The 15127-nt window shown below is 33.4% G+C and overlaps 1 protein-coding gene across 11 annotated transcripts in view; it reads left to right on the top strand.

Annotated features, from left to right (window-relative positions):
- Positions 1–13275, top strand: part of LOC149180839 (agamous-like MADS-box protein AGL11) — a 278094-nt gene extending 264819 nt beyond the window's left edge. For 4 of the 11 annotated variants that reach the window (XM_089416316.1, XM_089416321.1, XM_089416317.1 and 1 more), the window contains exons 4-7: positions 5508–5607; positions 5726–5767; positions 12846–12887; positions 12985–13274. In XM_089416316.1, the coding sequence (XP_089272442.1) occupies positions 5508–5607; positions 5726–5767; positions 12846–12887; positions 12985–13119 (319 nt within the window). In that variant the 3' untranslated portion in view covers positions 13120–13274. Of the gene's footprint in view, positions 1–5507; positions 5608–5725; positions 5768–12845; positions 12888–12961 lie in introns of all 11 variants that reach the window. The other 7 variants (XM_089416320.1, XM_089416325.1, XM_089416315.1 and 4 more) reach the window with 4 other exon arrangements.
- The last annotated feature ends 1852 nt before the right edge of the window (positions 13276–15127 follow it).

Consider the following 15127-nt stretch of genomic DNA (forward strand, 5'->3'; position numbering starts at 1 on the left):
TAGTGTAGCTGCCATTTGTGTTTTGTTGCTAAGGAAATTACCATTCTAATGGTGTTTAATTTGGCTACAGGAGCAAAGGTGTCATTGAAATCTATTCCCTCTTTCTGTGAGTAACCCTTTGCTACCAGTCTAGCTTTAAGTTTCTCTATACTCCCATCTGCATTTATTTTTGGTTTATACAGCCATTTGCATCGTATGGGGGTTTTACCTTCAGGCAATTCAACCAAATCCCAAGTATGGTTTCTATTTATTAATTCTATTTCCTCATACATTGTAGCCCTCCATGCATCAGATTTACTTGCTTCCTCATAATTTGCAGGTTCTACAATGTTTAAAATATTTGACATTAATGCATAGTCTTTCAATTTAGATGATAATCGAGTCTTCCTACCTGATCTCCTTGGTAGGGGACTTACCTCAATTCTGTTTATTTCAGCCTTTTCTGGGCTTGCATCATCATTGATTACACTGTCTGTTACTTCTTCTTCTTGTTTCTCCTCCTGCTCTTCATCTTCCTTACTGTTTTCTTCCAATAGCAATGGAATGTGCCAATCACTGTTAGAGTCATTCTTTCCTTCTTCAACCTGTTCATGAAATATGACATCTCTGCTTGCAAAAACCTTGTGCGTCACAGGATTAAATAACTTATATGCCTTGAACTCAGTGCCATATCCAACAAATATACATTTCAGGGCTTTAGGATCTAACTTCTTCCTATCTGCCTTAGGTATATGAGCATAAGCTTTTGACCCAAATATTCTTAAGTGATTCACTGCTGGTTTGAATCCAAACAATGCTTCAAAAGGTGTTTTGAAGCCTAGACATCTAGGAGGACTCCTATTCTTTAAATACATAGCAGTGTTAATAGCTTCTGCCCAAAGACCATTTGATAGACCCTTACCTTGAAGCATGCTCCTTGCGCACTCCACAAGAGTTCTGTTCTTTCGTTCTGCCACTCCATTCTGCTACTGTAAACTATTGCACAATCCCATGATGCTTGCAGAAATCCATGAACTCTCCCAACCTGTATTCTCCCTCTTGATCTGAGCAGATAATTTTTGTCATTTTTCCTGTCTGGTTTTCTACCATCGATTTAAACTCTTTAAAATACTGAAAAGCTTGACTCTTTTTACTCAGAAAGTATATCCATGAAAATCTAGTGCAATCAACTGTAAATAACAGAAAGTAATATGCTCCTCCTAATGACCTGGTTTGCATAGGTCCACAGATGTCTGTATGCACCAGTTCTAAAATGTCTCTTTCCTTTCTATTAACATGCAAAGGGAACTCTTCTCTATGCATTTTCCCTAATGCACATCCATCACAATCCAGCTTAACATTACGGAAAACAGGAAGTCCATCGACATACCTTTTCTCTGAAGTAGGATGAGGTCTTGCAGATTAAGATGGCCGAATCTCTGATGCCAGAGATTTTCGGCTGTCGATCCAGCTGCAACCATTGCTTGTTGTGGCATACTCTTCACATCTAGTCTGTACAGGCTCCCCACGCGCACTCCTGTTGCAACTGTTTCCATCTGGCTATCCTTAATGACACAGTTAGTCTTAAAGAATTGAACTTGCATGTCCTGATCAGTAATCATTGAGACAGAGACCAAATTTTTCTTAATTCCTAGAACATACAATACATTTTTAAGGTGTCTAATGTCTCCGCTAGGTAATTTTACAGGAATGTCACCATATCCTTTGATCTCATGTCCACTATCATCTCCTAAATAGATTTTTGACCCACATGAAGTTTCTTCAAGGATTTCAAACCAATCCTTCGTACCAATCATATGTGAGGATGCGCCCGAGTCAACATACCATATGTCGTCCTCATCTCCCTTTGAAGCTGAAAGGGCACAATCGACTATAAACAGTCGAAGTTCGTGGCTATGATCCTCTTCTTCCTTAAAAAAGTAACCCTTATGTTTTCTCTGTTTGTTTCTTCCTTCGTCTGCCTGCCTTTTATAACAATATTTAATCTGATGTCCAGATTTTCCACAGTAAAAACATTTTTTTCTTGCAAAATTATTAGTAGACATACCTTTAAACGGTCTCTTCTGAAATGTGTTGGCTCCTTTCTGCTGCTGCTGCTGCGGTTGCTGATACTGCTCCCCTTTATATTGTCTCCTTTTCGCTATCAGAGCAAGGTCATTGCTCTGTGATTTCAAATTTTGTCGTCGCTCTTCTTCCTGTATCAGAATCCCTGTCAGCTCTTCAAATGAAGGGGCTTTCTCCCTTGCTCACAACCTTGTGATAAATGTCTGGTATTCATCAGTCATTCCGTTCAACGTGATCGTGACCAGATCTGAATCAGAAACTTTCTCTCCGATATCTCCCAATCTGTCCTTCAGGTCTTTGACTCTAGCAATGAATCCAGCAGCGGACTCATTCTCCTCCATCTTCAATGAAAACAACTTGCCTTTGAGTGACAAGAAACCGTTTGTATTCTGCGTCTGGTATAGGTTTTTAATCATCGTCCAAATGTCAGTGGCCGATTTACAGTCTCTAATATGTGGGATAACATTGTCCTTGACGGACATCTTCAATATGACCTTTGCTTTTGTCTCCCTTTTATCCCAATCTTGTTCTTGTGTGGCTGATCCTGATCTCAACTCATTTCCAGATCCGAACCTCTGTTTTGCTGAGAAAAAAAAAATTGTATCTTCAATGAGCTACCGCCGTGCAAGTCCGATATGCTGCCACCAAATAGATCCAGAACTCCAATGCACCACCACCGCGCAAGTCCGATCTACTGCCACCGAGTAGATCAGGAACTCCAATGCGCCACCATCGGGCAAGTCCGATCTGCTGCCACCGAGTAGATCAGGAACTCCAATGCGCCACCACCGGGAAAATCCGATCTGCTGCCACCGAGTAGATCAGGAACTCCAATGCGCCACCACCGGGCAACTCCGATCTGTTGCCACCGAGTAGATCAGAACTTTCAAAGTGCCACCACCGGGCAAGACCGATCTGCAAAAATTGCAGATTTTTCATAGAGAAAGAGGCTGGTGCTTCTCGCTAGCGAAATACCCGCGCTAGAAACAAAATCAACGCGTCTTACGAAATTGGCGTGACTAAGGCTTGATTTTCCCCGCCAATAGCACTTTCTGGCGCGACTATCGCTCTCAAAACCGCGCCAAATGGCACTACTGTTCCTTAATAAACATCGCCAACCCCTTCTTCCGCGCAAAAATGGCGCGACTGTTCGCGACGAAACCGCGCCAACCCTATTTTCCTCTCAGAGATGATCAGTCATCTGATATGTGTCTTCAGGTGTTACTGCAGTCCACCTGATTCTTCGAATGCTTCTGTACACTCCACCGCCACTACAGTTTTGTAATCAATGATGCATCCTAAAAATAAAAATTAAGGCTATCCCTACTATGTGTTCTAATACCAAGATAAAAATCAGACTTGAATTGAAAAAGGAGTTGCAACTCACAAGTGAGTATTGCACCTAGAGACTGCACTTAAACAAAGAGAACTCTCTCCATACACTCTACTTCCATCAAATGAGCAATTACATTATTAAGTACATTACTAGAACTCAGGAAGTTGCAACAAAACTCCTAAACTCTATGAACAAATCCTAAACTAAGGAGATACGTTACAACTTGTGTAACCATTTCTCCATTAATACAAAATAATATTAATTATTTTCAACTTTTCCTGGAACTGGCGCCTTGGCCGTCAGTTTTTGGAGTGCTTTTTCCTAGAATTGGCATGTGGCAGTCAATTTTTGGAGTGTTTTCTTGATTGGCTTTGATACTACTAGGTTAATCAAATCAAATATTAACGGCCATATAGTAAATTAAATTAATGATTGATTTATTATTTATACCTCTCATTTATTGAATATCACTTTATTTTCATTTAATAACTAAAATAATAAATCAATAATTAACTTCCTACATAACATAGATATCAAAATCCAAGAATTACACATAAAAAGAGGAAATCAAAAGTGATTTAATAGGAGTTTCCTCTTTACCCAAACTGTAAAATAACATTAATAAGTTGTTGTTTATATTCCCCACAGCCCAGTAGTCAGCATGGCAAGCCAAAATAACAGGCAACATTACTCAGATTACAAGTAATAGATTTGGTAGATTATGAGAAATTTGGCTTATTCAATCACATTATTTCTGTATCATATTGTATTTGAACCCAAATTCAAATTCAAACTTCCTTACTATGCTACGTAGGGCTTAAGATTTCAGCAACAAAGAAACATAACATTTCTAATTGTTGCTGCATCGACCCAAAAACAATAAAACACAAAATAACAAAATGAATTGCAAACTGATGTCCAACTTCCCAGAAGAAAGAAGTCTACTGGGTTCTGAAATTCGCATTATTTACCCTACCAACCCCAGTCTCTGCGTTGTCTAAAGCATCAGAAATTCGCATTATTTACCCTACCAACCCCAGTCTCTGTGTTGTCTAAATCGTCAGAAAAAATCTGCAGGAACATCAAGAAGTATATCCTATACAAGATCCTTAATCAGTCATATTTAATAATGACTAAAGGCGAATTGGAGTATTTCCAGCAAAATAAGATTCTCCTGAAAAATATTATAAAATATAGGAATAACCTAGCGAGCAGTGAGTTTTTCTAAGATCATGTACCAATATTTTCAGTGTCAGCCAAACCACACCATCTGACTTCACATGCAAAATTATATATCTGAGATAGTGTGTCCCTGTTTAGACGTTCCACAAAATAAATCACGAAAAATACTGTACAAGGTGCATGTCACACACCTGCATTTTCATCGTCCCACATACTGCACAATATATCCTCTGAAACAATCTTTCAAGAAGCTAAATGGTTACGGCTCACAGCAATACCTTCCTGAACTCTCAATCATTAAATATGATTTGCATGCTCTTTTAAGTTTATTAAATTCGAAGTCATTTGAGTTTTTTTTTTCTTCAAACCTTTAATATTGGATAGAAAAATAATCTACTCATCAATAAAATACCATAACCAAAATTTGGTGAAACTTAATCCAGATTAGCACTTTCTAAAATATCTTAATTCCTAAAGTATCCCATCCTCAACCCTTCCCTAACTAGCTTAGTTTTGTCACTTTAACCTTGTTCAGATAAGTAAAACATCCACTGAGCTACACTGTAAGGGAAAGAGATACTGTATATATGAAAATAATTATTTTTTATTCAATTTTTTTGTTAGACTCAATTCTCTGTATTTCTACTTAATAATTTATTTTATTTAATTAATTATATATAAATGTATAAGAAAATAAAATTTAATACTGACAGTGTTTGTTTTAATTTAAGTGGCGTTTGTTTCTCCATTTTTTAATTATACATGTGTATATATATAAAAGCAAATACATGTACGTCATCCTATATCTTCATATTCATAGACTGTATTACGTATGAATATTTCTATATGTACTTGTACATTGATTTTGGTTTTTTTTTACTCCGAAAAGAAGGAGGTATAATCATACATGTAAATATATATGCAGATATTTAATGGGAGAAGGGCTTGGCTCTGTCTCATTCGAGGAGTTAAATCAATTAGAGAGTCGCCTACAAAGAGGAATAAATCAAGTACGAGCCAAAAAGGTATTGCTTTTGATAAATCACCGTAACATTACATTTCCGATGTGTTCAATTTTAAATTAAAATTTTAATTATTATTTATAATATAATTATTTTTATTGTAAAATTGTGTGACATGAAGCACGAACTGATGCTCGATGAAATAAGAGCCCTTCAGAGTAAGGTATGAAACTCAACTTGGTACCTCTATTCCAGTTAATGATATATGTGCGAGAATGGAAGTGTAAACCCGTAAAATTAATTTGAAGTATTTAAATTTATTTTTTAAAAACATTAATTCTGATTTTTTATTTAAAATTTATGATATATAATATAAATTTATTATTAGTTTTGGTTTTGAAAAAATATTTGGTAAAATAAGTAACGTTCATACTTTCATATATATATATATATTTTAAATAATAATATCCAAAGTAGAAATATATTTTATATTTATTATAATTAAGTGAAATACATTAAAAAAATCAATTTTATTTTTAAAGTTAGGGTTTTTTGTTTTTTAATCTAAAAATAAAATACATATCAATTTTTTTTTGTGGTACGTTTTATGTGAATCTTTATTAAATTCAAAAAACTAGATTTTTAATTCATATAGTTTGATCTAAGTTTATAATATACATGATGGCAATGATATCACACAAGGCTCGATTTTTCCTATCCATGTAAGAAGCTTACTTTTGATCTCTTTTAGCTGAAACATAATTCTCTCCCCTCATCCCTTTCAAGAAGAACGTGTTCTTGGGTCTCATCCCTTTCCTCATTAATTTTTCCTACCATGGTCTTAATGCGCCAATACAATTCAACATTTTTTCAATAGTTTGTGTCTCTAGCCCTAGAATTTCCCACATCTCGAGCCCAATTTCTAATATCAACATCTACTTCCCCATCGTCCTTTCTCCTTCAACAATGGAGATCTACTCCCTAATTTATGTAGGATTTTGTTCCCAATACTCATTAACTACCTCCTAGGAAACATTATACACTCTTGAGGCATAGTGTTCTCCTCTTCCTCTCTACCCCCTACAATCACCTTGACCTCTTGGCATGATAGAATAGAGCCCCCTAGAAATCAACTTGCCTACAAAAAATTGCTAACACAGGCCAAGAGGAACAAGAGTGATAGGTTGAGGGCTATTAGAGAAGGTAACAGAGGGCTAAAACAAAGTAATGAAAATATAGAGGGGAAAAGCAGTTGGAAGAATAAGACATGAGATATAAGACTTGTGCACACAATATAACACATAGATATATAAACCATACTAAGAGACAAAGAGGTTTCGAGGACTCACATAGATATTTGGAGCGAAGACTAGGGAACTCAAAATGTCAAGGATAGATGAGGCAAGAAAGGTAGAGACTTACAAGGCTCGAGTGCCGTAGAGGTACCATTTCACTGTTAGTTTGAGCATTTGATCGATCTAACTCCTGGAGCACCTCTACCTAACGGGCCAATATATCACCACTCCATTCTAGTAAATGAAGAAATCAAGTGGCAAATCCAGGAGTTGCTGCTAAAAGGGAACATCTGACCAAGTTCCTCACCTTTTGGGATCCCATTTGTAATTGTAAATAAGAAATATGGAACCTGGAGACTCTGCATTGATTATCAGGCACTAAACAAAATGACTATCAAGAATAGGTATTGAATCCCACAGATTGATGACCTTCTTGACTAGTTCAAGGGGGCTAAGTGTTTCATCAATATTAATTTGAAGTACAGATCTCACTAGGTGCCTATAAAACCCATAGATGTATGAAAGATTGCCTTCAAATCCAAGGAGGCCTTTTCAAGTGGTTGGTCATGCCTTTCGGGTTTAAAAATTCCCTTGCAACTTTTATGAGGCTGATGGATGACATCTTCTATCCCTTCACCAATTTGTTCATGGTTGTATATCTGGATGAAAACCTCATCTTTAGAATGTGTTGGGAAGAGCACCTATAATGCATTTGGTAGGTCCTTCAAACCCAACAGTAGAAAAAACTATGTGCCAACTTGGATAAATGGAAATTTTGAATAATCTAGTTCCAATATCCAGGCTACATAATTGATGAGAAATGCATGCATGTGGGTCTAGCTAAGATCCAAGTCCATCGGGATTGGCCAGCCCTGACCACTCTAATAGAGCTTCACAACTTTTTGGGCCTTTTATCAAAGGTTCTTGTTGGGATTCTCTCATATCACTTGGCCTCTAATTCAGGTTACCAAGGGTGGAGTGAAAGAAAAAAATTTCTGGTTTGAGTCCCAATAGAAGGTGTTAGTTGAGATAAAACACCATCTCTACTCTGCACTTGTACTCACATTGCCAGACCCACAACAACCATTTGAAATTGAGATAGATGCCTCTTACTATGTGATTGGTGGAGCTATCACCCAATAGGGACATCTAGTGGCCTATCATAGTGAGACACTTGTCAATACAATTCATAAATACCCCACCTATGATAAATATATGTATTCATTCATGCAGACATGCCGACAATAGAAACTTTACTTTTTGGAGAAGGAGACTGTCATCCACACAAATCACTGACCTCTTCAGTTTATCTATGCAAGGGAAGTTGCAAAACGATCAACATCAAAAGTGGTCTACATATCTGCGACAATTACATTGCAAATTACATTGCAAATTGCCTTAGTCGGCCTGCAATTGTAGCACTGACTATTGTTCTCAACGCTTGTGGCCACATGACCTCTATATGGCCACAATTGTACCAAAATGATCTAGATCTCTCCACCATATACTAGACGCTAGAGGATGGAAATCATATCCAGATTTCCACCTCTAGGACGCATTATTATGCTACTTGGGCCACCTTTGTGTTCCTTCAAGCGAGAGTGCCAAGCTGATTCAGGAGGAACACTATAGTTGGGTTGCAGGACACTTTGGTGTGGAGAAAACTATGGTCATACTATAGAAGAATTTTTATTGGTCTACCTACTCCCGACAAGCCCTGGGAATCCATCTCCATGGACTATCTATTAGGCCTCCCTTCTACCAAGCATAGTAATGAGTGTGTATTAGTGGCTGTGGACATATTTTCTGAGATGGCTATATTGGCATCTTGCAAGAAGAGTGTAATAGTAGAGGACACTACCCAACTCTTCTTTGAATGAGTATAAGTACATTCTAAAACCTGTACAACATTATATCAGATCAGGATAACAAGTTCATGAGCACATTCTGGTTGTGCCTATGGACATTATTGGACACTAATCTCATCAAATCAACTGCATTCCATCCCTATACTAATGGCCAAAGAGAGATTGTCAACAGGATAATAGTGCACATAATATGCATGTACAACTCCAAGCATCCATGAACCTAGGATGAGATCCTTCCTTATGTGTAGAAGAGCTATAACAAAACTTTGCATATCTCGATTGGCTACAGTTCATTTCAAGTGGGTCTCGGCTTTCAACCATCATGTTCTATTGATGTTGCCAAGCCTTAGGAAAACACACAGACAAAGTCCACACATTTACAATCTCAAACTGATAAAGCAACCTGATTTATTGAATGCATCCAACACATCCATTAGTAGGTGCCCGATAGCTTAGATAAGTCTAATCCCAAGTACAAGCAACAACATGATCAACATTGGGTATCACACAAGTTTCAGGTGGGCCAAAAAGTTTGGTTGCATTTGTAGAAAGAATGCCTTCCCGGAGCCCATTAGAAGGTCATACCACTCCGATATGGGACTTACACCATCACCAATGTTGTGAGAGATAATTATTTTGAGCTTAACATTTTGCCATTCCTTGGCCCGCACCCAGTTCAATGTGGACCACCTTCATCCATACTTTCCACCATTACTGGACACATCAGACATTGTAGAAAAGGTCACTAACAAAGCTAAACCTAGAATTCATGGAACATGCCACAACTAATCAGATCATGGTCAAGAAGATCAAGAACACTCGCTAACTTAGAAGATCCAACTGTATTGGGCTGACAAAGTTGTCCAACTCCTGCGTGAAGGTAAGTGGCTCACCAGGTACCAAGTTCAGCGGAAGTTTCCCCATCTCATGGAGGCACTCATTGCAATGGGGACCATTGCTTCATAAGGGGGGAGGATTTATCTAGGTGGATATTGGTGGCTACCCACCGATTCCACTTAGACCCCCACCATTGTTTCTTTTAGTTTCCTTAATTGTAGCACACTTTGCTATTTTTGGTAGTTTCGGGTCGTGAACTTCCAGAGCCATTTTCGAGCCCTAAATGACTATTTTCTGGGAAACAGGAAAATCATAGTCATGTAAGAAGGGTTTTCAATCGAAAGTTTGATTCCTTGAATAGATGTTTCTAAAGAGGTATCGTACGCATCAAATATATATCGTATGCCAAAGTTATGACATCGGGAAGTTAATGTACCAATTTATTCCAATGGGGCCAACAAGATTTTGGCACTTCATCTCTTAGGGTTAGGTCTATCAATGTTTATGTTTTTTCATTACTTATAAATAATAAATTGGCCTTCAAGCCTCATTGTAACATAGTTCAAAAGGTATGTAGCCTCCACATTTCTTCTCAAAGATAAGTTACCATCACTTGAGCTAGTTTATTTCCATTCTGCATGTAAAGAGTTTTCAGTACTTAGTTATTATTAAATTAAAGTTTTATTTTAATTGTATCTATTTGTTTCTCTTTATATATGTATCTCATTTCATTCCTTCATAAATTTGGATCATTGGTGCATAAAACATTATAGCTAAGTAAACTAGCAAACTGCTAAAAACAAGAAAGTGATACTTGAAATTCAAAGGTATTAAATAATGAGAGGGAAATAAGTGATGACCTTTTTCTTATCCAATTTAGGAGAGAAAAACCACTCAACCTTATTAAAGCCTACAAGAGAAGCGTAAGGAAAAACCATAAAGACTTGAACAACATCCAAGTTCGAGACTCTATCTAAGATTCTTGTTGCTTTGCCACATGCATAAGTTGATATGTTGATAAAAGAGATTGAATAAAGAGGAAGGGGCCAAGTAGGGAGGCATAGTCCTTCCAATGGCCTTTCTTCTGCATGAGACTATCCATAAGCTTGAAAATATGCAAGTTTCTAAACCTTTTCCTACACTTATGACAAACCATGCCAGGATCCACAAAGTGTGAAAAAGTTCCTATCTAAGCACTGTAATTGGAAAAGATAGCCTTGAAATGTGAAACTCCTTTAATGACAACCTCCATATTTCAAAAGGGACTCATGATGAATTGAATGCAAGGTGACGAGCAAGAAAGCCATTTGATCAACCCTATAATCCACTTCATTGATCAACAAATGAGAATGTTTTGAATCTTATCCCCTATTTTGCTATCACATGAAGAATTTAAGGAAGTTAGCTAACCTTCGTCACTACCCGCTCATCATTTCTTGAGCAGTCTCCAACATATGGAGAATGGCTTGGGACACCCCATTAAAGGGAATTAAAGAAAAATATTGTGACATCGTCTTCTTTAAAATAAAATGAAATATATAATAAATTAATTCATGACACAAATTTAATCAATTTGCATAATAATAATAATAATAATAATTGATGAATTGAATGCAAGGTGACGAGCAAGAAAGCCATTTGATTAACCTTGTAATCCACTTCATTGATCAACAAATGAGAGTGTTTTGAATCTTATCCCCTATTTTGCTATCACATGAAGAATTTAAGGAAGTTAGCTAACCTTCGTCACTACCCGCTCACCATTTCCTGAGCAGTCTCCAACATATGGAGAATAGCTTGGGACACCCCATTAAAGGGAATTAAAGAAAAATTTGTGACATCGTCTTCTTTAAAATAAAATGAAATATATAATAAATTAATTCATGACACAAATTTAATCAATTTGCAAAATAATAATAATAATAATAATATTTTCATTTTAATTAAACAAGGGTATTCGGCAAACTTTTGGTTAGTTTTGTCCAAAATCTCGTGGAATAGGCATACTCCAAGTGCTATAGAGGTTAGCATTGAGTCCATTTATGCATTCGAAAATGCATTTTAAATAATGAAAATTTGTGATTTCATCAAGAATTGTATCACCAAGTTATGTTGAAAAGGTGGAAATTTTAGAATAGTTACACTACACCTATTACAAGAAAGTGATCAACACTAAACTAAAAAATCGAAAGTATATCTTTATTTTGAGAAACATTAAAAAGAAAAACAACATTTTTAAAATTTAAAATAAACTCTTAAAACTTTGTAATGAAATTGAATATTGAAATATTATTAAAATATAAAAGGTTGAAAGAATGTCATCTTTATGTCAAAGGATCTTAGCTCACGTGATTTGCTGAACAATTTGTTTCTCCAAGTGCATGACTTCAAGTCTTCAGAGACATGTTCCAATTGGATCCTTTGTGTCACTTATGAAATAGTTGTACCTAGTGTAATGGTGGTAGTTGATCTTTTAAAGCTACCGATTCTCCAAAAATTCTCATTTTGATTGAAAAGAAAAAAAATGTCATGTTTGTGGCATGAAGAAAGTTAGTCAAAGATACTTTCTTTTAAAATGTTCTATATACATCAATGTAAATTATGATTTCAAAATATTTATCCATTCATACTAACTTTCATAACCTTTTAACACATAAAAATATGATAATTTATGAATGCTTTTCTTAAAAAAAATTAAACACAAAACAAAATTCTAAAGCACGAAAAATAATCTTTTTATCATTTTTAAAATTTAATAAATCAAATTTAATCCTAATAAATGATAACAATCATTTACATTTATTTATTTTCTGTTTATGCAAGTCCTAAGATAAATGACACCACTAATCTATGGTTTCAGTGGCCACAAGCAAGGGGCATCTAAGCCATCAAAATCACTCGAAGATGGAATTTGGCCTAGGCCACACTAGCCCTTAGCATGTCATGATTTTCCCCATAAAATTTCAAACCAATAGCTTTTACACTACAAAGTGCCCTATAATAAACATTGTCGTCATCTACTGTATGTTGTTTGAACTCTAGGTCCCATTAGTGAAAACAAATATTTATAATATAAAAAATTAAAATTTACATATTTATAGTTTATCACATAGGTTTAATATGAAATAAAATTAAAAAATATGTAGATATAATTTGATAATTAATTTTCCTTATTTATTTGAACTTTTAATTTAAAAAAATAATATATATTTAAATCAAATTAATAAATTTTATGTTTTATATTTGATTTTATGTTGTCTATCTATTTTATTGATTAAACATGTTGTTTTTTAATAACAAGGAACATACGTTAAGGATGAACAACATGATGCTTCAAGAAAAGGTATGTAACATTATCCATTTAACATGAATATGTATTATATATTCATTTTAAAATGTCTTTATTTTTTAGTATAGTTATCTACATGCGTTCTTTGCAGTTGGAAGAATGTACAAATGGCAAGAGACTTTCCTCACTCCTAACACATGGATTTACAGCATTATTGCCTAGCCAACATGTTCCTTCTGTATATGATCTAAGTAATCAGTCACTTAGTTCAAATGTTGAGATGTAACATATAGTATGTTGTAGATGTGTTTCCTTGTGGCACATTATGACTTCAAAACATGGGTTCTACCAACTTTCTTGTTTGTATATTTAAGGAGAATGACGAGGTGTCCTATTTCTATATATCCATAAGACAATAAGTTATGAAAAACAATTTGCAATAACATATTTTGGTGGTTTTTTTTTTTTTTTAAATTGCTGTACGTCTCTATATAAAGTATGGTAAAATATTATAGTATTTAATAATTAATTTATATAAAGAATAATAACAATTAATTTATAACATTAGATTAGTGAATAATAACAACTAATTTATAGCATTAAATCAATTATTTTTATTTTATGTGGTTGTTATATAAAAATTGAATATAATTTATTCGATAAGATAATTTATCAATTGTATCATTAGCTATGAGACAATTTGTTATCAATTTTATTAATTATTTTTTTATATAATTCAAGTTTAAACTTTTTATCATAATAAAGTTGTTTTAATTATATAAAATTGTAAGGATATTTAGATATTTATGCTTTGGTTAAGTTCACTTTGGTTTAATATGTTTTTGGGTAGAGTAAGTTTCTTTGGAATGATTTTTTAACTAATTAATCTTATGATCATGATTATGTTACATACATAAAATAAATGTATGGTTTATCTTATACTTGACATTAATGAAAAATGGCTCACAATATGGATGATCCATAATCTTTATTTGAAAATCATAGAAGATTTTTTATTAATGATTAATTACTAGAATGTTAATTTAATATATATTTTTTTTTCTATTAGGGAAATTTCTCAATTGGTTTTGTTGGTTAAGGCTATAGAATGATTTTTTTTTATAATCTTAACTATTAAAATAATATTATACTAATTATTAATTTGTATATATAATCCATTTCATAAAAATAGTCCATTTATTTAAATTTACCTTATTTTTTTCAAATATAAAACTAATATATTTATACACAATACAAAAAAATAAATGAACTCATCTAAATAAATAAAATAATCGGTGATTAATTAATAATGATTTAAATATACAAAATATTTAACTCTCTTTTTATTCTTAAAATTTATTCTATAAAAATATTTCTTTATACAAAATTACCTAATCATAACTATTAACTAGTCATATTAGTTAATAATTATGATTCATATACAAAATTATTCATTTATATTAGTTAATAATTGTAATTCATATTTCAATATAACAAGATTCTTATATCTATATATGTCATCATACTAAAATATTGTTGTAAATATTTTTATACAAAATTACCTAATCATAACTATTAACTAGTCATATTAGTTAATAATTATGATTCATATACAAAATTATTCACTTATATTAGTTAATAATTGTAATTCATATTTCAATATAGCAAGATTCTTATATCTATATATGTCATCATACTAAAATATTGTTGTAGTACTTATGAAACATATTAGTTAGGACTACATTGTTTATATTATAAGGTTTTTTTGATAAAATTTAGGATATATTTGTGGGAAAGAAGAAAATTTTAAATTTAAATATAATTGGTTAAAATATATTAAAAAATAGAATTATATAAACAAATATTTTTGAAATAAAATTAAAAATAAGATTAATAAGAGACTGAGGGTGAGAATATTATTAAATTGATATGAGGAATTATTAAGGTTGTGATAACATATTTTAAAATAAAAAATAATAAAATATGAAGATGGATAATTAGCAAGAAATAAAAGAATTTTTGATTTTTTATGAATATATTTATACTTATATGTGTGTTTATTTTGGAATAAAATATTAAAACTTTGATTTACTTATTAAATAGGTTATAGTCACACATGAAAGGTTGAGATTTCTCAAAAATAGTCATGCTCTTTATTCCCTTTTTAATTAAAATAATTAACTAGAAAAATGTTATATGAATACCTGTGGCATAAAAGAAGTTATGGTTTTTTGAACGCCTCGTAATGATGCTACATGAGATTGCCCCATGATATTGTAACAAATCTCATTTAT

Source organism: Pinus tabuliformis, chromosome 3_2, assembly GCF_031772625.1.
Source record: "Pinus tabuliformis cultivar Carrire ecotype Pingquan chromosome 3_2, CPIR1, whole genome shotgun sequence".
Lineage (NCBI taxonomy): Eukaryota > Viridiplantae > Streptophyta > Pinopsida > Pinales > Pinaceae > Pinus > Pinus tabuliformis.